General features: G+C 37.7%; 1 protein-coding gene across 1 annotated transcript in view; it reads left to right on the top strand.

Annotated features, from left to right (window-relative positions):
- The window catches only part of WDFY1 (WD repeat and FYVE domain containing 1), a 104,879-nt gene that overhangs the window by 53,740 nt on the left and 27,101 nt on the right, over positions 1–24,038 (top strand). Inside the window, exons 7-9 of the mRNA XM_030216556.1 lie at positions 156–282; positions 1,770–1,875; positions 21,124–21,225. Of these exons, the coding sequence (XP_030072416.1) occupies positions 156–282; positions 1,770–1,875; positions 21,124–21,225 (335 nt within the window). The remainder of the gene's footprint in view (positions 1–155; positions 283–1,769; positions 1,876–21,123; positions 21,226–24,038) is intronic.

The following is a 24,038-nucleotide window of genomic DNA, read 5'->3' as shown; positions in this document are numbered from 1 at the left end:
CAGAAGTTCTTTGAAAATGAGCCTTTTTGTATGATAAGTATACCATCATAAAGTACACTCAAACTTTATTTTGTCATAACAAATTTACCTTCCAGTTCAATTTTTACATTGTGTCAGGTTCAATGTGGTTTTTGTGTTTTTGTTTTTCTTACCAGGTAGTATCGCATGTCTTTGGTGGGATCCTGTTCAAAGACTACTTTTTTCTGGTTCATCTGATAACAGCATTATCATGTGGGACATTGGTGGAAGGAAAGGACGAACATTATTGCTTCAGGGGCACCAGTAAGTGGCAAATACTTGGGGGAATAAAGCAGGGAACAAACCTAATGCCTGCCTGCCTGCCTGCAACGCAACACCACTTTCTGTTTTCTGCCAAAAATGTACTAAGTCTGGATCAGCTGTGTATCAGATAAATGTTAACGTTTACACCCCAAATAATAAAAATCCCAGTCGAGAGAGATTATTAATAAAAACCCAGAATCCCTGAACATAGGGAAATGACTTGAGCTGCCTATAAGTATTGAAATGCTGGAAATAGGATGCAAGTATGGGAATATAAGATTGCTAAGGTTGACAGTCTTGTATTTTAATGTCTACTCTACCTTGCCAAGTATGACAATGCAAGACCAGCAGTACTTTATTATCTCTTTTGTTTGATTATTAAAGGAGCTGGAAGATGACTTGTTTCTCTTGCTCAAATTTACTATAGAATATATTCTCATAAATGTAAATATTGAGTCCCTGTGCATTGAGGTATTTTTCTTTTGCCTTGGGTAACTGAGCAACATGAATATTTGCTTTTTTTCCCTTTTATGGTTTGAATCCAAGGGTTGGTGGAAGCGTGAATGTCTATCTCAAAACCATTCTCCTTTCAGGAGATGATGGATTGCCTGAATATATTTACATATTGACAGACAGTAACTAAAGGATCACTTCAGCTTGAGTTCTGGAGAGCTTTCTGTAGCTTCTCTCTTGTGTCATGCTGGGTAGATTGTTTAAAATAAAAATCTTTTCTTTCTTTCTCTGCTGGATGAATGGTATCTGTGGTAGTTCAAAGTAAGGAATCATTTAGTTTCAAGTTTGCCATGCTATAAACATATCTGTTAGACTCTCTTCCATTTCTATGCCTTTATTTGGGTAGGGGAGTAGCCTAATGGTTAGTGCAGTGGCCTGAGAACCAGGGGACCTGGGTTCAATTCCCACTGCACCTTCTTGTGACTCTGGGGAAGTCACTTAACCCTTCATTGCCCAGGTACAAAATAAGTGCCTGCATATAATATGTAAACTGTTTTGATTGTAAGTACAGAAAGGTGATAAAATCAAATCCCTTCCCCTTTCCCTTATTTCTCACATACTAAACATATTACTTGTTTAAAAAAAATCTTGATAGCTGGATTGTACTTCAAATGGTGTGGATCTGTGCAGGACTTGGAAGCAGAGGTGTGATAACTTGACTGCTGCCTTCATAATCGTGAAAAACTACAGAGAAGTATAGGCGTAATTTGACAGACCCCTTTTTTAAATGCCAGCCTAATTTTAGCAAACCTCTAATTCTTCATGTTAATATGCTTACTGCTTGCTTAGGTATATTACGGTGAGCTATTCTGGTCTACGTTTAGCAAGCCAGACCATAAGATTTTGTTTATTCATAACTCTGCAGCATCAAGGGATTACTGAGAAGTGAAAAGTTGGTACATAGTATAGCTTAGGCCCTGCTGTATTGTGTATTGTCTAATGCATTGACAAATAAGCATGAGCTCTCTTTGCAGCGACAAGGTGCAGGCTGTATGTTACATACAGCTGACACGTCAACTTGTCTCCTGCTCAGCTGACGGAGGGATTACAGTCTGGAATATGGATACCAACAGAGAAGAGGTAAGCCTGCAAATAGGCTACAGGACCTTACTTAAGTTATCGCTGCATGCAGTAAAGATGGTAATACCTTCAGCCACAGAGGCTGATGTACTTAATGCAGTGAGCATCATTTTTCAAACAGTGTAACCTTGGAGGGGAAACATCAGTGTGAGAGCAAGAGCCTTCTTACTACAAAGCAGTCAGCACTATGAATGAAGGGGTGGGGTGAATTTCTGGCCAATCCTTTGTCTAGTCTGAAGTATCTCCTATAAGTCTGCTCCCCCAGTGCACATTAACTCTCTGTGCCAGCCAGTCTCAAACTGCCCCTCCCCTAATCATCTGTAACACAGGTCTTTCATCAATTTATTAGTGGTCCCCCCCCCCCCCCCCCAAAAAAAAAAAAAAATCTTTGGAAGCTTAATGCCAGCACTGCTTCTGAAGTAGGTGCTGTGTTTTTGTTTTGGGCACCATGTGGCTTTCATAAAGTTTGAAACAAAGTCCAAAATACAGCAAAAACACCAGGAGCCTTCAGAAGCGGGACATAGTTCTATTTATTGGAATATTGATTTGGTGCTTTTTTTTTCTGTACTTTGGACTTTGTTTTGTACTTTTGACCCTCTCTGTACTTTTATACTGGACTTTCATAAAGTTTGAACCATGATGCTCACTGCTGCATCATTCTCATAATTTCATAAGGATAGCACTGGAGTTTATTCCCCTCATTCTGTGTAGTGCACCAAACGTTAGGCGGCAGTTCAGCCCATTAACGTCTGAGCTACAAAGCCAGTTATACTCCAGAACAGGTTTTGAAACAGCAGGTATGCATGCAAGTGCACTTGGTTGCTATTCTGTAACTTTGCGCCTAAGTGTTCTAGCATGTAAGTGCAAAGGGGGCATTTCACATGGGAGGGGTATGGGTGGGCCATGGGCATGTTACAAAGCAATGCATACAACTTACAGAATACAGTCAGTTGTGTGATCAGGATGCCACATTTGCGCCTGCTATTGACATGGTGTAAGTGGGTGCACTTAAATGTTGGGCACATATTTTGCCACTGTAGAATGCTAGATTAGCGCTCAAATTTTTGGCACCCTTTATAGATTTGTACTCTAGGTGGCTCAAACTCACCAAGATCCACACAGTGCCAGAAGAACAGACCAGCTGTTCTGGAGGAAGCACAAATTGCAAGAGAAGATAGAGATTGTGTGTATTGGAGAGGAAAGAGTCAGAAAGCCACATTTTGAGTAGACTGGAAATGTTACTGACCCATGGTATTACAATGAACATTGACTTAATGCCTCAGACTCGCAAAGGGGTGTGGTTTTGTGTGTGTCTGTTTAAATGGGTGAACCCATATTGATGCCAATGGGGTGGGGGCAATAGGGAAAGGTTAGGTGATTACGTGAAGGAGCGGATGAGGAAGTTGATGGCTGGGAGGGAGAAGGAAGGGACTGCACTTGTGCTTGAGGAGTGGTGGTGGTAGGGGATTAGGGACTTATGGCAATGTGCTATGATCTAAAGAATATAGTACCAGGTATTCATTATCTTAAAAAAAAAAAATGTTGGAAACCAATACTGTAGACTTGCAACAGCACAGAATGCTAGAGGAGAGCATGCGTTTGTTTGCAGTCAGTCGTTTGTACTGTTGCAGAACAAGACTTGGGAAGAGCAGCAGGAGTGTGGCTTTGCCATTGCTGCATCATCTGTTGGTGGTCACTGCTGGCATAATAGTGCTTTTAGTGTGGGGGTAAGGGAAGAACAGTTAGTCTCTGCCTGAAACAGGGAAATGTACATGCTAGAAGAATTGCAGAGAGGTACTTTTACAGTGGTTTTCCTTTTTTCCGTTCACCTCCCTCCTCATCTTCTGCACCCTCCCTTTATTTCTCCTATAGAGATGACAGTCAGCTATTCATGCTCCTCTGCCATAGTGACAATGCAGGCTCAGTCCTTCTTGTTATCAGTCTCCGGCAGGCAGTAGGATGGAGTTGGTTCCTTCCTATTCCCCCATTAGTAAGTCTCTGGCAGCTGCATCTTTGGATGTCCTTTTCCATTAACTAGTTCCACTCCACTCCGCCTAATGTAGCTATGCACAAGAATGACTGAACTAGTAGCACCTGAGGATACAGTTACAATAAGGCTTCTATCAAATAGTAGACCATATAAAGCTGTACACAGTGACTCCTTGGTGTTGCTCTAAAAATGTAAGAGAGCACGAGCTTCCCTGTCTAGAGCCTTTCTTTACAATAAGTGGAAGAAGTACTGTGATTCAAGAATGCTACCTTAACAGTCATAGCGGCTTTCTAGTATCAGTCATCATGAAGCATGCAACAGGGTGAAGCAGTGTTCTTCAGGGATGGAAAACAAACACGAGGATGTTATAATGCCGTTGTATCGCGCCATGGTGCGACCGCACCTCGAGTATTGTGTCCAATTCTGGTCGCCGCATCTCAAAAAAGATATAAAAGAATTAGAAGAGGTGCAGAGAAGGGCAACGAAAATGATAAAGGGAATGGAACGACTTCCCTATGAGGAAAGGCTGAGAAAGTTAGGGCTCTTCAGCTTGGAGGAAAGGCGGCTGAGGGGTGATATGATAGAAGTCTACAAGATAATGAGCGGAGTAGAGCAGACAGATGTGAAGCGTTTGTTTACACTTTCAAACAACAACAAAACCAGGGGACACAAGATGAAGCTAGAATATGGTAGATTTAAAACAAATAGGAGAAGGTTTTTCTTTACTCAGCGTGCAGTTAGACTCTGGAACTCGTTGCCGGAGAATGTAGTGACAGCTTCTGGCCTTACAGAATTTAAAGGGGGTTTGGACATATTCCTGAGGGAAAAGTCCATTGAACATTATTCTTTTTTTTTTTTTTTTTTTTTTTTTGGGGGGGGGGGGGGGGGGGGTGCCGGGTTCTTGAAGCCTGGATTGGCCACTGTCGGAGACAGGATGCTGGGCTTGATGGACCCTTGGTGTTTTCCCAGTATAGCGGTGCTTATGTACTTATGCTTATGTACTTATGTAGTGTAAGCCTGGGGGACAATGATGGCCATTGGGGACCTCTGGGGCTGCCCTTGCTGTTAGGTTATTTATTTATTATTTTGGCTGCAGGCCTTGTATTGAAGAATATGACCATAACTGCTTGATCCTTGTGTTAGATCTCTCTCTGGTCTAGTTTGGGATCACGCTCTCTGCCCCCCCCCCCCCTCCCCTTCACAGGTCCAATATTTCTGGCCTGCCTGCTTCCCTTCCTGACACTCTTACAACTTGTTTGTTTTTCCTGGCAGTGATTCAGTCAGGCTATCTCTGGTCAGCTCTGGGGACCTTCTCTCTGCATTCCCCTCCCAACCATGTGGCAACAGGAAGTTGCTGCAGAAGGAAGACCTGGAGGTACTGTGACTGAATCGCTGCCAAGAAAGTTTGTGAGAGGATTGGGTTGGTGGTAAGCTGGGACAGATACCGGGGGGGGGGGGGTGGAGGGCGGATGGACCAGGCAGAAGAGAGGGAGAGAAATGCCAGACTCTCGGAGGGTAGGCCAGCGTGAGAGATGGTGCGCATAGATGTGAGGGGAAGGGAAGCGAGAGGGAGGAGGTGGTACATATGGATGTTATGACATTTTGTTTTATTGTCCTTTTTACCTTTGGATTGTGAATTCTGAAGTTATTAATAAAAAGGACCCCTCTAGCTGTACTTATCTTATGATGATCCTGATTTCTGACTGTCTCTAAAGTGTGTTTGATTTCTTCCCCCCCCCCCCCCCCCCCCACTCCCCCAAAGTGGGCTCTGTTTATTTAAAAAAACAAATTGTGGAAAATCACTGGACTAGTACAGAGATTTGGTAGGTGGTGTAAAGTGGTAGTCCTGGCATCCAGATAGAAGTGAAAGAAGAAATTATACATTCATTCAGTCTCTGGTGGTCAGTCTATCATAGGTTGTCTCCTTCTGACCCAGAAGTGATATGAGAATGCTACATTTCTGGAGTCCTTCAACAATATTAGAGCCTGATAACTTACTTTGAGATTGGGGCTACAGGGAAGATAGCAAGTTTAAAAATGTAAGAACATAAGAATACGACCAAGGAAACCAGACGCTGGAAGACGTTCTTGAATAAAAACTTTATTAGAGATTTGAAGACTCGACACGTCGTGTTTCGGCCGTCAAGCCTGCATCAGGAGTCTATAAAAAGTACATTTATATATGATATGTGTGATAAAAGGACAACAAAAAAAATGAAATAAAACACACATAATACATATTATAAAACTGATTATAAAAATACTGTATATGAATTTATGAAATAATAATGCAATACAAAAACATGTCATATATAATTCAAAATGTATATATACGCATAAATTTAAACAATAAATATAAAATGATAAAAGTTACACATACATGTAAAAAATAAATAAGAAAATTATGTATGCTTACATGTGCTGTATTAAGATAACATACATTTAGAGAATATAATAATATTAATCAAAAGTTTAAAATCAACTAAATGAATTAAAAAAATTATTATGGAGAAAGAACTGTGAGGAAATCATAGAGAACCTTGTTAATTTTCATAATACATAACCGCATTACTTATAGAAAAAATAGCAAATTTGAATGAGTGGGAAAGATCACAAAAATATAATTTAGAGAAGTACTTACTCAAAAAATGATATTGTATTTATTGACAAGACTAACCTGCTGTGCAGAGTGCTGTAGAGTAATGACGGTGAAAATGCTCTGGAAATCTTACAGCAGTCTGTCAAATGATATGTAGAAAACCAAATAAAAAGCTTACTCATTGAAAAAAAGGAGAAAAATAGTATATGATGTATTGAGTAGCACTAACCTCTTACACGGAGAGTTGCTATAGAATGATAAGGTTAATTCTTCAAAAAAATGGCGTGGTAGTCTGATTGTAAATAAACAAATGAAAGAGTGATGTCACAGAAGAAAAAACAGAAGTAACAATGTAAAGTTTGGACAACAAGGAAAAACATCACAAAACATGGGTAGAGGTATGCTCCGATAAGAACTATGATTATACATTCAAATAAATATATATGAAAAAAGCACGCATGAGAGCAGGTAAAGAGTAGAAAAGCAGAATGTTATGTGTAGTATTTACACAGGAAAATACAATAAAATACGTAAATGGGCATAAATAACAGAAACGGAGATATAAGAGGAAGTTAATATAAATAGTGCTACTAACCTTGAAAAAGACTGTTCTGAAAAAATTCGTCATAAGCGCTGCTCGCACTGTTAGTAGTATAAATGAAAAATTGTATTTCTGAGGAGCAGGGCTTTAAACAGAAAAGGGCGCCAAAAAAATTTCACGTACAAACGCTAAACCGGAAGTGATGTCTCGGAAAGAATATTAAATTACTAGTGCACTGTGCGTTCCGCAAATAATGCAGGTAAAAAAATTGATTTCGAAAAAGATGTGTTTGAAAGCGTAAAAGGCGCTAAAAAAAAGGTAAAAATCACAGATTAGAGAAAATCGCTAAACCGGAAGTGACGTTCCGGGGTATAATGAAAACTTTACAATAATCGTAATAGAATGAAACATTTCTTTGATACATTATTACTAAAATAATGAAGAAAATAAAAAACATAAAAGAGAACATAAAATTGAAGATAAACATCCACTTGAAAAGAATAAATATAAAAGAGGAGATGACGATGTGCCAATTCTTGGAAACAAAACAGACATTATGTAAAATAAAAAATGACGGTTGGTGCTATCTAGGGAAACAGAAACTGAACAAGAGATATAATGACAAAATCTGTGGATGAAAGGAATTAAAAAGTGAAAATAAATACAAAGGCAAAATTTATTAGTGCTTGGGTATTATGTCAGTTGTGTATGATAAAGATGGAATTGTAATATAATGAACAGAAAGAAATATGTCTACATAAAAATGCAATTAGACAATTATGGTGCAGGGATACATAAATGCAAAACAAAGGATATAACAAATGACATAAATGTTAATATAATAAAATAAACAAGAGTATAATTTGAGAAAAAGAAGAGAGATGATGAAAAAATGGTTAGTACTGAATTGTGAAAAAATGTATATCAATAGAAATAATAACGGTTTATTGCAATTGTATGATTTATAAATTGGATTATATTTACATTATAAAAAGGTAATGGTATCACATATACTTAAAAATTATATATATGAGTATTATATACACTAAAAAAAAGGGGGGGGGGAAGAAAAATTATATAAAAAGACAATTGATAGAAGGTGTTATGATGGGTAATTATGCTGATTCTCTTCAAGTGTATTTAAAAAAAGGTATTCATAAAAAAGACCGATAATCGATCTCATTGTTTAGTCCATCAGGTGTTAAGGTATTAAGGTCAAAAATCAATTTCTGTTCCTCCTGCAACAATTGTTTATCCAAATCTCCTCCTCTCCATTTCTTCACAAAAGTTTTAAAGACAAAGTATTTTAAATCTGAGATGGAATGATTCGCTAAGTACCAATGTTCAACCAGGGGAGCGGATTCAATCTTTCGTTTAATGCAGCTTCTGTGTTCGATAATACGGGTTTTCACTGCTCTGAGGGTTTTGCCCACGTATATCATTGGACATGGACAAACAATAATATAGATGACAGATGAAGTAGTACAATCTGACGTATGATTAAGTTTGTATGATTTCCTGGTTTTTGGATGGATGAAGTTGATAGTTTCGATGCAATGAATGCATACACTGCAATGTCCACATTTTTGATGTCCAAGTGGTGCTGTAAATGTAGTGATATCTGGTAATGTAGAGGGCACAAAATGCTCCTTTAAGTTTTTATTCCTGGAGTAAGCAACAACCAATTGTTTATTCTGAAAACATTCTAGACCTTCTAGGATGTGCCAGTGTTTCCTAATAGAGCGTGAAATGTGTTTAGCTAAAAAAGAATATTTTTTTAATTCCTTTCATCCACAGATTTTGTCATTATATCTCTTGTTCAGTTTCTGTTTCCCTAGATAGCACCAACCGTCATTTTTTATTTTACATAATGTCTGTTTTGTTTCCCAGAATTGGCACATCGTCATCTCCTCTTTTATATTTATTCTTTTCAAGTGGATGTTTATCTTCAATTTTATGTTCTCTTTTATGTTTTTTATTTTCTTCATTATTTTAGTAATAATGTATCAAAGAAATGTTTCATTCTATTACGATTATTGTAAAGTTTTCATTATACCCCGGAACGTCACTTCCGGTTTAGCGATTTTCTCTAATCTGTGATTTTTACCTTTTTTTTAGCGCCTTTTACGCTTTCAAACACATCTTTTTCGAAATCAATTTTTTTACCTGCATTATTTGCGGAACGCACAGTGCACTAGTAATTTAATATTCTTTCCGAGACATCACTTCCGGTTTAGCGTTTGTACGTGAAATTTTTTTGGCGCCCTTTCTGTTTAAAGCCCTGCTCCTCAGAAATACATTTTTTCATTTATACTACTAACAGTGCGAGCAGCGCTTATGACGAATTTTTTCAGAACAGTCTTTTTCAAGGTTAGTAGCACTATTTATATTAACTTCCTCTTATATCTCCGTTTCTGTTATTTATGCCCATTTGCGTATTTTATTGTATTTTCCTGTGTAAATACTACACATAACATTCTGCTTTTCTACGCTTTACCTGCTCTCATGCGTGCTTTTTTCATATATATTTATTTGAATGTATAATCATAGTTCTTATCGGAGCATACCTCTACCCATGTTTTGTGATGTTTTTCCTTGTTGTCCAAACTTTACATTGTTACTTCTGTTTTTTCTTCTGTGACATCACTCTTTCATTTGTTTATTTACAATCAGACTACCACGCCATTTTTTGAAGAATTAACCTTATCATTCTATAGCAACTCTCCGTGTAAGAGGTTAGTGCTCCTCAATACATCATATACTATTTTTCTCCTTTTTTTCAATGAGTAAGCTTTTTATTTGGTTTTCTACATATCATTTGACAGACTGCTGTAAGATTTCTAGAGCATTTTCACCGTCATTACTCTACAGCACTCTGCACAGCAGGTTAGTCTTGTCAATAAATACAATATCATTTTTTGAGTAAGTACTTCTCTAAATTATATTTTTGTGATCTTTCCCACTCATTCAAATTTGCTATTTTTTCTATAAGTAATGCGGTTATGTATTATGAAAATTAACAAGGTTCTCTATGATTTCCTCACAGTTCTTTCTCCATAATAATTTTTTTAATTCATTTAGTTGATTTTAAACTTTTGATTAATATTATATTCTCTAAATGTATGTTATCTTAATACAGCACATGTAAGCATACATAATTTTCTTATTTATTTTTTACATGTATGTGTAACTTTTATCATTTTATATTTATTGTTTAAATTTATGCGTATATATACATTTTGAATTATTTATATATGACATGTTTTTGTATTGCATTATTATTTCATAAATTCATATACAGTATTTTTATAATCAGTTTTATTATATGTATTATATGTGTTTTATTTCATTTTTTTTGTTGTCCTTTTATCACACATATCATATATAAATGTACTTTTTATAGACTCCTGATGCAGGCTTGACGGCCGAAACACGACGTGTCGAGTCTTCAAATCTCTAATAAAGTTTTTATTCAAGAACGTCTTCCAGCGTCTGGTTTCCTTGGTCGTACTCCCACTTTTTGCACATTGTTGTTTTTACCGTGGGGTACTTGAGTTTTCCACCTCCTGGTGGATCTTCCCTCATATTTACCCCTGAACTCGACCATGGCTTTCCAGAACTGGGATGACGTTCTTACCTATAGTGATGAACATCTCAATCAATTATTACAACATCTAGACGACGAAGAAGACTACAACCAACCTTCAACATCACTAATGGAACAGTGGTTAAATATCATAGATATTAGAAAGAACATTGTCAGAAATGACTTGCATTTCTGTACAATGCTTAGTTATTGCAGGTCTAGACGCATACCAAGAGGCCTTAGGATAAATAAGGCTCCAACTATGTTTTTAGACAATCAATTATTTTTAGATAAGTGGTGCGCTATTCTCAATAAATGCAGTCTTGATTTAATGATTTTAATAGCTGAAACAGCACAAGCAAAAAGTAAAATACTAAAGGAAACCTTAGAACCCAAAATAACCGCATTACATAACTCAGATCCAAATTATGATGCAATATCAAAAGATGTTAATATCAAAATTGACAAATTCAAAAAAGAAACGAAGGAAGTAAAAAATAGCAAGTTCAGAAGAGATGAGGCAGATTACAAAAGGGGATCTATATATCCCTTTTCAAAATCAAGACAATATTTTCAGAATAAAAGACCAACAAGACAATTTAACCAAATTAAACCCAAGTCTCTCCATACAAACAACCATTTAGAAAATACCAACACAGAACAAAGACGAAAAAGAGTGAGAAGTGACTCTGGGGACGAATATACTTCCCCAATTAGTAGCCCTATAATGCAACAGCCACCCACAAGAACATCTAGACACTCAACTGAGCGTGATACATCTCTTTTAGCCAGCCAAGAAATCCAGACAAATTCTTTTTTAGAAGAACTTTGGAAGAAAGATATGAGATTACAACCGCAGCGGCATTCATTCCATCCACAGGATCGACATATACAAAGAGGAAGAAGCAGAGGAAGAGGAAGAATACAGAACACATACTCACAGAATCAACCATACAGAGGCCACTTTCGACATCCACATCATCAATAGAGGTAACAATACCCATTTTTAACCTTTCGCAATATACTCCAACAGAAACAGAAGTTAGTGTCCTTCAGAAAGGTTTATCTTTTGTGCCCACTAGTGGATACAATGCTTTCCAGACACGAGTAGATCTCTTTAAATTCAACCGTAAGTTACAAATTATACAAGCATTTTCTAATACTTCAGATATAAGACAAGAGATATCTGTGGTTAAAAAACCTTCTACTTGGATACCTCCTGGTCCACCACATCCACTCATTGAGGCATTCCATCAATGTGTAAATAGAGATCTTAAGAAGGTTGAGAAGAATACTAAACCTCGGTATTATAACATCACAAAGTTAGAACGTACAGCTATCAAAGATCTTTCAACCAATACTTCCATAGTAATTAAACCAGCAGATAAAGGCGGAGGAACAGTAATCATGGATCGGGACAAATACATAGAAGAAGTCCAACGACAACTAGATGATCCTAACTTTTACATTCCCCTACAAGAAGATCCCACAGGAGGAAGTAAGAAAGATATAGACGAACTAATTAGTATTTCATCAAAAATGGGCTTCCTTACTGAAAAAGAAAAACAATTTTTACAGGTCAAATATCCTGTTACTCCAACCATTTATATACTTCCGAAGATACATAAATCCACCGAAAATCCACCTGGTAGACCCATTATCTCTGGCAATGGCTCTATTCTAGAACCTTTATCTATTTTTGTCGATTTCTTTTTACGACCTTATGTTCCTACCATTCCATCCTATGTGCAAGATACAACTCACATGATTAACATTCTTGAACAATATGATGGCCCTATAATAGATACGATTTTGGTAACCATGGACATCGAGTCACTATACACGAACATTCCTCAACTTGAAGCATTAAACATAATTGAAGAAACTTTACAAAAAAGGACCACTCATCGAAGAATACCTAATCATCTGATTTTGACTTGCGCAACGATAGCACTTACCAAAAATTATTTTCGTTTTAAAGACACACATTATCAGCAGATTAAAGGTACCGCGATGGGTTCCAGTATGGCACCTGATCTAGCCAATTTATATGTCGGTAACTTTGAAGAAAAATTCCTCACTAATCATCCATTTGCAAAGTATATCAAAATTTACCGGCGCTACATAGATGACGTTTTTATTCTTTGGCAAGGTAATGAGGAAACCCTCCTCACATTCCATCAATGGTTGAATAGTCAAGATCCCAATCTTAGATTTACTTTAGAATATGACAATAATAATATCCATTTTCTTGACATTTCAATTACAAAAACTGATTATTTCTTCAAAACAAATATATATAGAAAACCTACAGATCGCAACATGTTTTTGCATTATTCAAGTTATCATAATCCTAGCTTGAAAAGCAACTTGCCTTTGAGTCAATTTCTTCGTCTTCGACGCCTCTGTTCAGACTTTGATGATTTTCATTACCAAGCAAGAATTTTGAAAGATAGATTCTCAGCAAGAGGCTATCCACCACAACATATCAATTATGGATTCAACAAAGCTATTGAAAAAGATCGCTCAGAATTATTACAACCATCTACAAGAAAGAAAACACCAGATATTGTCTGCACATTGAAATATTCTTTTTTAGCTAAACACATTTCACGCTCTATTAGGAAACACTGGCACATCCTAGAAGGTCTAGAATGTTTTCAGAATAAACAATTGGTTGTTGCTTACTCCAGGAATAAAAACTTAAAGGAGCATTTTGTGCCCTCTACATTACCAGATATCACTACATTTACAGCACCACTTGGACATCAAAAATGTGGACATTGCAGTGTATGCATTCATTGCATCGAAACTATCAACTTCATCCATCCAAAAACCAGGAAATCATACAAACTTAATCATACGTCAGATTGTACTACTTCATCTGTCATCTATATTATTGTTTGTCCATGTCCAATGATATACGTGGGCAAAACCCTCAGAGCAGTGAAAACCCGTATTATCGAACACAGAAGCTGCATTAAACGAAGATTGAATCCGCTCCCCTGGTTGAACATTGGTACTTAGCGAATCATTCCATCTCAGATTTAAAATACTTTGTCTTTAAAAACTTTTGTGAAGAAATGGAGAGGAGGAGATTTGGATAAACAATTGTTGCAGGAGGAACAGAAATTGATTTTTGACCTTAATACCTTAACACCTGATGGACTAAACAATGAGATCGATTATCGGTCTTTTTTATGAATACCTTTTTTTAAATACACTTGAAGAGAATCAGCATAATTACCCATCATAACACCTTCTATCAATTGTCTTTTTATATAATTTTTCTTCCCCCCCCCCCTTTTTTTTTAGTGTATATAATACTCATATATATAATTTTTAAGTATATGTGATACCATTACCTTTTATAATGTAAATATAATCCAATTTATAAATCATACAATTGCAATAAACCGTTATTATTTCTATTGATATACATTTTTTCACAATTCAGTACTAACCATTTTTTCATCATCTCTCTTCTTTTTCTCAAATTATACTCTTGTTTATTTTATTATATTAACATTTATGTCATTTGTTATATCCTTTGTTTTGCATTTATGTATCCCTGCACCATAATTGTCTAATTGCATTTTTATGTAGACATATTTCTTTCTGTTCATTATATTACAATTCCATCTTTATCATACACAACTGACATAATACCCAAGCACTAATAAATTTTGCCTTTGTATTTATTTTCACTTTTTAATTCCTTTCATCCACAGATTTTGTCATTATATCTCTTGTTCAGTTTCTGTTTCCCTAGATAGCACCAACCGTCATTTTTTATTTTACATAATGTCTGTTTTGTTTCCCAGAATTGGCACATCGTCATCTCCTCTTTTATATTTATTCTTTTCAAGTGGATGTTTATCTTCAATTTTATGTTCTCTTTTATGTTTTTTATTTTCTTCATTATTTTAGTAATAATGTATCAAAGAAATGTTTCATTCTATTACTATTATTGTAAAGTTTTCATTATACCCCGGAACGTCACTTCCGGTTTAGCGATTTTCTCTAATCTGTGATTTTTACCTTTTTTTTAGCGCCTTTTACGCTTTCAAACACATCTTTTTCGAAATCAATTTTTTTACCTGCATTATTTGCGGAACGCACAGTGCACTAGTAATTTAATATTCTTTCCGAGACATCACTTCCGGTTTAGCGTTTGTACGTGAAATTTTTTTGGCGCCCTTTTCTGTTTAAAGCCCTGCTCCTCAGAAATACATTTTTTCATTTATACTACTAACAGTGCGAGCAGCGCTTATGACGAATTTTTTCAGAACAGTCTTTTTCAAGGTTAGTAGCACTATTTATATTAACTTCCTCTTATATCTCCGTTTCTGTTATTTATGCCCATTTGCGTATTTTATTGTATTTTCCTGTGTAAATACTACACATAACATTCTGCTTTTCTACTCTTTACCTGCTCTCATGCGTGCTTTTTTCATATATATTTATTTGAATGTATAATCATAGTTCTTATCGGAGCATACCTCTACCCATGTTTTGTGATGTTTTTCCTTGTTGTCCAAACTTTACATTGTTACTTCTGTTTTTTCTTCTGTGACATCACTCTTTCATTTGTTTATTTACAATCAGACTACCACGCCATTTTTGAAGAATTAACCTTATCATTCTATAGCAACTCTCCGTGTAAGAGGTTAGTGCTCCTCAATACATCATATACTATTTTTCTCCTTTTTTTCAATGAGTAAGCTTTTTATTTGGTTTTCTACATATCATTTGACAGACTGCTGTAAGATTTCCAGAGCATTTTCACCGTCATTACTCTACAGCACTCTGCACAGCAGGTTAGTCTTGTCAATAAATACAATATCATTTTTTGAGTAAGTACTTCTCTAAATTATATTTTTGTGATCTTTCCCACTCATTCAAATTTGCTATTTTTTCTATAAGTAATGCGGTTATGTATTATGAAAATTAACAAGGTTCTCTATGATTTCCTCACAGTTCTTTCTCCATAATAATTTTTTTAATTCATTTAGTTGATTTTAAACTTTTGATTAATATTATTATATTCTCTAAATGTATGTTATCTTAATACAGCACATGTAAGCATACATAATTTTCTTATTTATTTTTTACATGTATGTGTAACTTTTATCATTTTATATTTATTGTTTAAATTTATGCGTGTATATATAGATTTTGAATTATTTATATATGACATGTTTTTGTATTGCATTATTATTTCATAAATTCATATACAGTATTTTTATAATCAGTTTTATTATATGTATTATATGTGTTTTATTTCATTTTTTTTGTTGTCCTTTTATCACACATCATATATAAATGTACTTTTTATAGACTCCTGATGCAGGCTTGACGGCCGAAACACGACGTGTCGAGTCTTCAAATCTCTAATAAAGTTTTTATTCAAGAACGTCTTCCAGCGTCTGGTTTCCTTGGTCGTACTCCCACTTTTTGCACATTGTTGTTTTTACCGTGGGGTACTTGAGTTTTCCACCTCCTGGTGGATCTTCCCAGAACATAAGAATAGCCATACTGGGTCAGACCAATGGTTCATTTAGCCCAGTATCCTGTGGCCAATCCAGGTCACAAGTACCTGGTACAAGCCAAATAGTAGCAACATTCCATGCTACCAGTCCCAGGGCAAACAGTGGCATCCCCATGTTTCTCTCAATAGCAGACTATGGACGTTTCCGCCAGGAACTTGTCCAAACCTTTTTTAAACCCAGATACGGTAACCACTGTTACTACATCCTCCGGCAAAGAGCTCCAGAGCTTAATTATTCATTAAGTGAACAAATGTTTCTTCTTATTTTATTAAAGTATTTTCATGTAACTTCATTGAGGTCCCCTAGTCTTTGTACATTTTGAAAAAGTAAAAAAATCAGTTCAGTTCTACACTATTTAGAATTTTGTAGACCTTAATCATATCTCCCCTCAGCTATTTCTTTTCCAAGCTGAAGAGCCCTAACCTCTTTAGCCTTAACTCATATGATAGGAGTTCCATCCCCTTTATTATTTTGGTCACTCTTTTCTAATTCCACTATTTCTTTTTTGAGATACAGCAATGAGAACTGAACGCAATACTCAAGGTGAAGTCGCACCATGAAGCGATACAGAGGCATTATAGTATTCTTAGTCTTATTTACCATCCCTTTAATAATTCCTAGCTTCCTGTTTGCTTTGATGGCCACCACCACACACTGGGCAGAAGATTTTTGATGTACTGTCTACAACGACACCAAGATCTTTTTCTTGGGTGCTGACCCCCCCCCCCCCCCCCCCCCCCCCCAAGGTGGACCCTAGCATTAGGTAACTATGACTCGGATTATTCTTCCCAATGTGCATCACTTTGCATTTGTCCACATTTAAATGTCATCTGCCATTTAGATGCAAAGTCTTCCTGCAGTTTTTCATAGTTCATATGAGGGGTTTTTTTTAACAACCTTGAATAGTTTTGAGTCATCTGCAAATTTAATCATCTCGTTCCAGTTTCCAGATTATTTCTAAATGTTAAATAGCACCAGTCCCAGTACAGATCCCTGCAACCCTCCACTGAGAGAAATGGCCATTTAATCCTACCCTCTGTTTTATGTCCAATAACCAATCCACAGCAGAACATTGCCTCCTATCCCATGACTCTTTAGTTTTCTTGGGAGTATCTCATGAGGAACTTTTGTCAATAGTCTCTATCTTTTTACCTGGCACTGACATCAGGCTTACTGGTCTGTAATTTCCAGGATCACCCCTGGAACCCTTTTTAAAAAACATTGGCCACCCTCCAATCTTCAGGTGCTATGGGTGTCGTCGTCGATAATACACTGAAACCTTCTGCTCAGTGTGCTGCTGCGGCTCAGAAAGTGAGTAGAATTTTGGGTATTATTAGGAAAGGTATGGAAAACAGGTGTGAGGATGTTATAATGCCGTTATATCGCTCCATGGTGCGACCGCACCTTGAGTATTGTGTTCAATTCTGGTCGCCGCATCTCAAGAAAGATATAGTGGAATTGGAAAAGGTGCAGCGAAGGGCGACTAAAATGATAGCGGGGATGGGACGACTTCCCTATGAAGAAAGACTAAGGAGGCTAGGGCTTGTCAGCTTGGAGAAGAGACGGCTGAGGGGAGACATGATAGAGGTATATAAAATAATGAGTGGAGTGGAACAGGTGGATGTGAAGCGTCTGTTCACGCTTTCCAAAAATACTAGAACTAGGGGGCATGCGATGAAACTACAGTGTAGTAAATTTAAAACAAATTGGAGAAACGTTTTCTTCACCCAACGCATAATTAAACTCTGGAATTCGTTGCCGGAGAACGTGGTGAAAGTGGTTAGCTTGGCAGAGTTTAAAAGGGGGTTAGACGGTTTTCTAAAGGACAAGTCCATAAACTGCTACTAAATGGACTTCAGAAAAATCCACAATTCCGGGAATAACGTGTATAGAATGTTTGTACGTTTGGGAAGATTGCCAGGTGCCCTTGGCCTAGATTGCTTGCTGTCGTGGACAGGATGCTGGGCTCGATGGACCCTTGGTCTTTTCCCAGTGTGGCATTACTTATGTACTTAGGTTACAGATTACTAGCTGCAGATCAGCAATTCTTTCAGTACCCTTGATTTGCATGCAGTCCAGTTTAGCCCTTGATTGCATGCAGTCCAGTTTAGGTGACTTACTGCTCTTTAATTTGCCGATTTGGCTCAGAACGTTTTTCAGTTCCTCTGCATCATCACCCTTGAAATGATACAGGTAGATCTCCATTTTCTTCCGTAAAGACTGAAACAAAGAATTAATTCAGTTTCCCCCCTATGGTCTTGTCCTCCCTGAGTGCCCCTTTCCTCCTTCATGATCTGACGGTCCCACAGATTCGCTTGCAGGCTTTCTGCTTCTGATATACCTGAAAAAGTTGTTACTGTGAGCTTTTGCCTCTGCAATAAGTTTCTCTTCATATTCTTCTTTATCTTTCTTTATCAATGCTTTGCATCTATCTTGCCAGTGCTTATGTTTCTTCTTATTTTCTTTATTTAGGTCCTTACTTCAAAGAATGGAAAAATGTTCTTTTTTGGCTTTAATAGCTTCTTTCACTTCACCCTTTAACGATGCTGGTTGTTGTTTTCTCTTCCTTCCACCTTTGTAAATACTTGGAATGCATCTGCTCTGGGCTTCCAAGATTGTTCATACCTGATTTAATGTCCTAACCTTTGCAGCCGATCCTTTTTGCTTCTTTTTTAACCATTTTCCTCATTTTATCATAGTCGCCCTTTCGAAAATTAAATGCTGCTACAGTAGATTTCATTTGTGGCTTCATTCCGGTTAGTAGCTCAAACTTGATCATGTTATGATCACTGTTTCCCAGCGGAAATAACATCGTTACCTCTCATACTATGTCTTGCACTCCACCAGGCACTAGATCTAAAATGGCTCCTCCTTTTGTCTGTTCCTGGATGAGTTGCTCCAAGAAGCAGTCTTTTATTACATCTAGAATCTTATCTTCCTGGCACTCCCTAATGTAACACTTTATCCAGTAATGGGGTAATTGAAATAATCTATTATTATACTGTTGCCCAATTTGCCAGCTTTCCTAATTTCTTCATCTGTCCGTTCTGTCCTGGCAGACAGTAGTACAGCCCTACAAAAATACTCCTTCCCTTCATACATGGAATTTCTATCCATAGTCATTCCATTCTGATATTGTTTCATGTAGAATGTTTATTTTGTTTGACTCAATTCTCTGTTTAACATATTTCAAATTTGATCCCCTCTGTCATTGCGATTATAATTTGTTCCCTGTTAACACAGTGTCCCATTGATTATTCTCTTTCCACTGTCTCTGAGATGCCTATTATATCTACCTCATTTAGTGCTATATACTCTTAACTGTCCCATCTTATTTTTTAGGCTGCTAGCATTTGTATACAGGCACTTCAAATCCTGCTTTCTCCTTAAACACATCTGGCTTTCTTTCACCATTGTTGAAACCTTCCCTACAGGTGCTATTTCAGTAGTATCTTTCAAGGATACTCTACACCAGAGCATGCGCTCCTGTCTGACTTTTGGCTTCCCAACCCCCCCCCCCCCCCCCCCCCCCCCCCCCCATTTTAGTTTAAAAGTTGCTCTATCTCCTTTTTAAAAGTTAGCGCCAGCAGCCTTGTTCCATCCCGGTTAAGGTGAAGTATATCCTTTCAGAACAGACTCCCCTTTCCCAGAATGATGCCTAGTTCTTAACAAATCTAAATCCCTCATCCCTGCACCATTGTCTCAACCACGCATTGAGACAGGAGCTCTGCCTGCCTCTTGGGTCCTGCGTGTGAAACAGGGAACATTTTTGAACATGCAACCCTGGAGATCTGGACTTCAGCTTTCTATCTAAGAGCCTAAAGTTGGCTTCCAGAACGTTCCCCTCAGATTTTTCTGTGCCATTTGTACCCACATGTACCAAGACAGTCGACTCCTCCCCAGCACTATCTACAATCCTGTCTAGGTGATGCGTGAGGTCTGCCAACTTTGCACCAGGCAGACAAGTGACTGGGCGATATGTCCACCAGGCACCCTGCTATCTACATGCCTAATGATCGAATCGCCAACTACAACAGCTGTCCTAACCCATTCCGCCTGGGCAGAAGTTCTTGGAGACATATTTCAGTGCGAGAGGATAGTGTATCACCAGGGTAATGTTCTCCTTTTAGGAGACCACCTCCTCAAAGGTAGCACAGGGGCTGACAGACTGGAGGTGGGACTTATCTACAATGTCCCTGTTTCCCTCATCTCCATGTCTTCTACTCTAGCCTCAAGAGAATGGACTCATTCTCTGAGATCTAGGAACTCTCTGTATCATATAACCTCTTACCGACTGGGAGGTAATCAGACAATCAGACTGGATAGCACCTCTCTCTCGCTGCTGGTCTGCATCTTAGTAGTATTGAATTGTTTCATAGTTTAAAACTTGCTAAGGTAGTAAGGATATTAGACTAATATAAAAGAGCCTTTAGATTAAATGGTATATTGTGTGATTGTTTTTTAAATTTATGTAGTTTTAATTGTGCATACTGTGGTGCTGTTACTTACATAGGATACAGTTTTCAAACTGCTGACATTTTCTGCAAGTTTACAATTTTATGCTGTGATCTTTGCACCAGTATTGAAAGGGAAAGCGAATACTTTACATGGGACAGTGGGTATTTCCTGACTCAGTTTTTGCTATAAGTAGAAGTTTGGTGGAGAAGTGTTTTATAAAAAGTTAAAAATGCAGTTTATATACTTTCCTCTCTCAACCTAAACAAGCAACCAGTAATTGCTTTGAGGGTGAACTGTTTTCAGGAAGTGAACTTCATGGGTAAAGTCTTTGTCACCTGTATAAATTGCTTTGAAAAATTTCCTACGCAATACATTAGGGCCAAAATTTATGGGAACATTTAATTAAAATGTAGTTATTTATGTATATTCTTAAAGACTGAAGTGCAATGTGGTCATCACAGGTTCTGGGAGCTGAGTTCTGCTGATGGATGAGACATGCTGATGAACTTTTCTCTTTTCCAGGCTCCTCAGTGGTTAGAAAGTGACTCCTGCCAGACATGTGAGCAGCCTTTCTTCTGGAATATAAAGCAGATGTGGGACACAAAGACACTTGGACTTAGACAGGTGAAGCTTTTTTAAAATTTTTAGTGACACACTTTATTGAAGAAACAAGAGCAATACATGAGGTGAATTGTAGTACATATGCCAAATTATCCAATAAAACTCAAAAACATCGCTAGCATATAACATCCAGTAACAAAAACAGTAGCTCCTCTGTAAGAGTTGTCACTTCTTTTTTTTTTTTTTTTTTTTTTTTCCAATATTTTATTGGCAATTTAGCAAATTACAATCATAACCAAATAACATCCAATATCAGTAACCAATTTTTGTTCATGGTCCCCCTCCCCCCCTCCCTTTCTCCGTCAGTGGTGTTGCTTCTGATTCTTGAGATTGTTCATATATTGACCAAATGTTCGTGAATACTTTCATAGTGCCTTTCCTCTTAGCAGTCAATTTCGACATCTGATACAGAAAGTCCACTCTGCGAGCTATCAGTTGTAGTGTTGGTGTTTCAGTTTGTTTCCAGGCTCGGGCTAAGGCTATCTTGGCCGCTACAAAGTATTGAGTAGCCAATCTATGTTGTCCACTGGGTATTGAGCTAGGCCGGAAATGGAGGAGGCAATGTTCTGCTTTCTTTGGGTATGGTTGAGGCAATACTGTATTTACCAACTTCACTACTGCCTCCCAAAACAATTCCACCTTCGGACATGTCCACCAAATATGGTAAAACGTGCCCTGAAGGCCACATCCCCGCCAACATTTTCCCGAGGTCCCCGGATATATCTTTTGCAATCTATCTGGGGTATAATACCACCAGTACAATAACTTATGGCCATTTTCATTGATAGATTGTGCTGGGGATGCCTTGAGCAGATATTTGTAATTGCTCATCCAAATTGTTCTAGGGTGTGTACATTGCAAAACGTTTTCCCATTTCTTATGATAAAAAATTTGAGGGTCTGTCCTGCCCAATAGTGCAAGATATATCCGGGAGATACTACCTCTGCCCCCTCCCTTACGCATTGCTAATTCAAGAGTTGTCTCTTCTAGATCTAATTCATCTTGTGCTCGTCTTTTAATAAAATTACGCAGACAACAGTAATAAACAAGATCTTTTTCCGATAGACCATACTCTTCTTGAAGTTCCTGGAAACTAATCATATTGCCCTCCGCCCATACCTGTCCCAGTGTGTATAAGCCTGCTTTTGCCCAGTTATCAAACACCTTTTCTGATCTCCCAAGTGGGAAACCCTCCGCCCATCGTATTGCTGTTTTTCGGTAATATTTCCTTTCCGGGAACATATGCTTTCTAATTTGTAACCACGTTTGGAGCGGGTGTTTTAGACTCATAGGTAATTCCTGCAATATAGATGTCAGATCTCTCCCTGATATCCACAATATGTCCTCTATCGTGTACCTACCTATCCATGCTCTCTCCCAATGCATCCATTTCTTTATTGTCCCTGGAGCCCAGTCAGCTAGTATTCTTAATTGTGCTGCTTGGTGATATAGATAAAAATTGGGTGTTCCCATACCACCTCGGTCTAGTGTTTGATACATCGTGGCTCTATTAACCCGTGGTGGCCTTTTCCTCCATATATATCGAAACATTTTCTTATTTAATTGCGTGAAGAAGGAGGCAGGTATCGGTATGGGCAGTGCCAGAAATAAGTATAATAATTTGGGGAGCAACATCATCTTGATAGCATGTATACGCCCTTTCCAAGATATATTGAGGCCCTCCCATCTATCTAATTCCTGAAAAAGTTCAGCTATCTTTACTGGAAAATTAGCCTGAAATAGATCTTCTATCTTGGGTGTGATCTGTATTCCTAAGTATTTAATGGATTTTTGCGCCCAGGCAAATGGAAATGCTTCTCGCAGAGCCGGTATCTCTTCATTCGGTACTGTTATGTTTAATAAGGTAGATTTAGTTAAATTGGGTTTAAATCCCGACACTGCTCCATAATATGACACGTGATCTATTGCTTTTTGTACTGATATTGCAGGCTGCGCAAGAGTGAGTAGTATATCATCTGCAAAAAGTAGAAGCTTTTGCTCTTTTCGCCCTCGTACTATGCCCTTTACTTCCTCATCATTTCTCAATATACAAGCGAGCGGCTCTACCGTTAAAGCAAACAGAAGCGGGGAGAGGGCACACCCCTGCCTAGTTCCCCGCCGAAGCGGGAAGGCCGCAGTATATGATCCATTAACTTTTAATATTGCTTTCGGGTCTTTATATAAAAGTTGCAGCCATGTTAGATACCGCCCCTTTAATCCCACCTGTCGAAGCACCGCAAAGAGGTATGCCCAATCAACACGATCGAACGCTTTTTCTGCGTCAATGGATAGTAATACTGCTGGTACTTTTTCATCTTGGGTGTATTGGATAGTATGGATGAGGCTTCGAATGTTGTCAAACGTTTGTCGCCCTATAATAAATCCCGCCTGATCTTCGTGAATCAAGTTTGGGAGCTGTTTCTGTAGCCTATGTGCTAATATTTTCGTAAAGAGTTTATAATCCACGTTGAGCAAGGATATCGGGCGGTAGGAGCTACATTGTTGGGGGTCTTTGCCTGGTTTTAAGAGCAGTGTTATTGCTGCTAGTCTCCATGTTTGTGGTATCTCTTGAACCTCTTCCAGCTCATTAAATACCCTCTCTAATATTGGGATCAGGTGTTTTGCAAATGCTTTATAAAATTTTATAGTATACCCATCTGGGCCTGGTGCTTTCCCATGTGCACTATCTTTAATTGCCCATTTAATTTCCTCCGATGTTATGGGGGCCGATAGTGTTTCGCTCTCCACTCCCTGTAATTGGGGAATACCACTCTCTTTCAAGTATCGTTCCACGATTGCTGGCTCCAATGTGGACT

Source organism: Microcaecilia unicolor, chromosome 10 (assembly GCF_901765095.1).
Source record: "Microcaecilia unicolor chromosome 10, aMicUni1.1, whole genome shotgun sequence".
Lineage (NCBI taxonomy): Eukaryota > Metazoa > Chordata > Amphibia > Gymnophiona > Siphonopidae > Microcaecilia > Microcaecilia unicolor.
The sequence above is the reverse complement of the archived record's forward strand: the minus strand, read 5'-3'. Positions and strand labels throughout refer to the sequence as shown.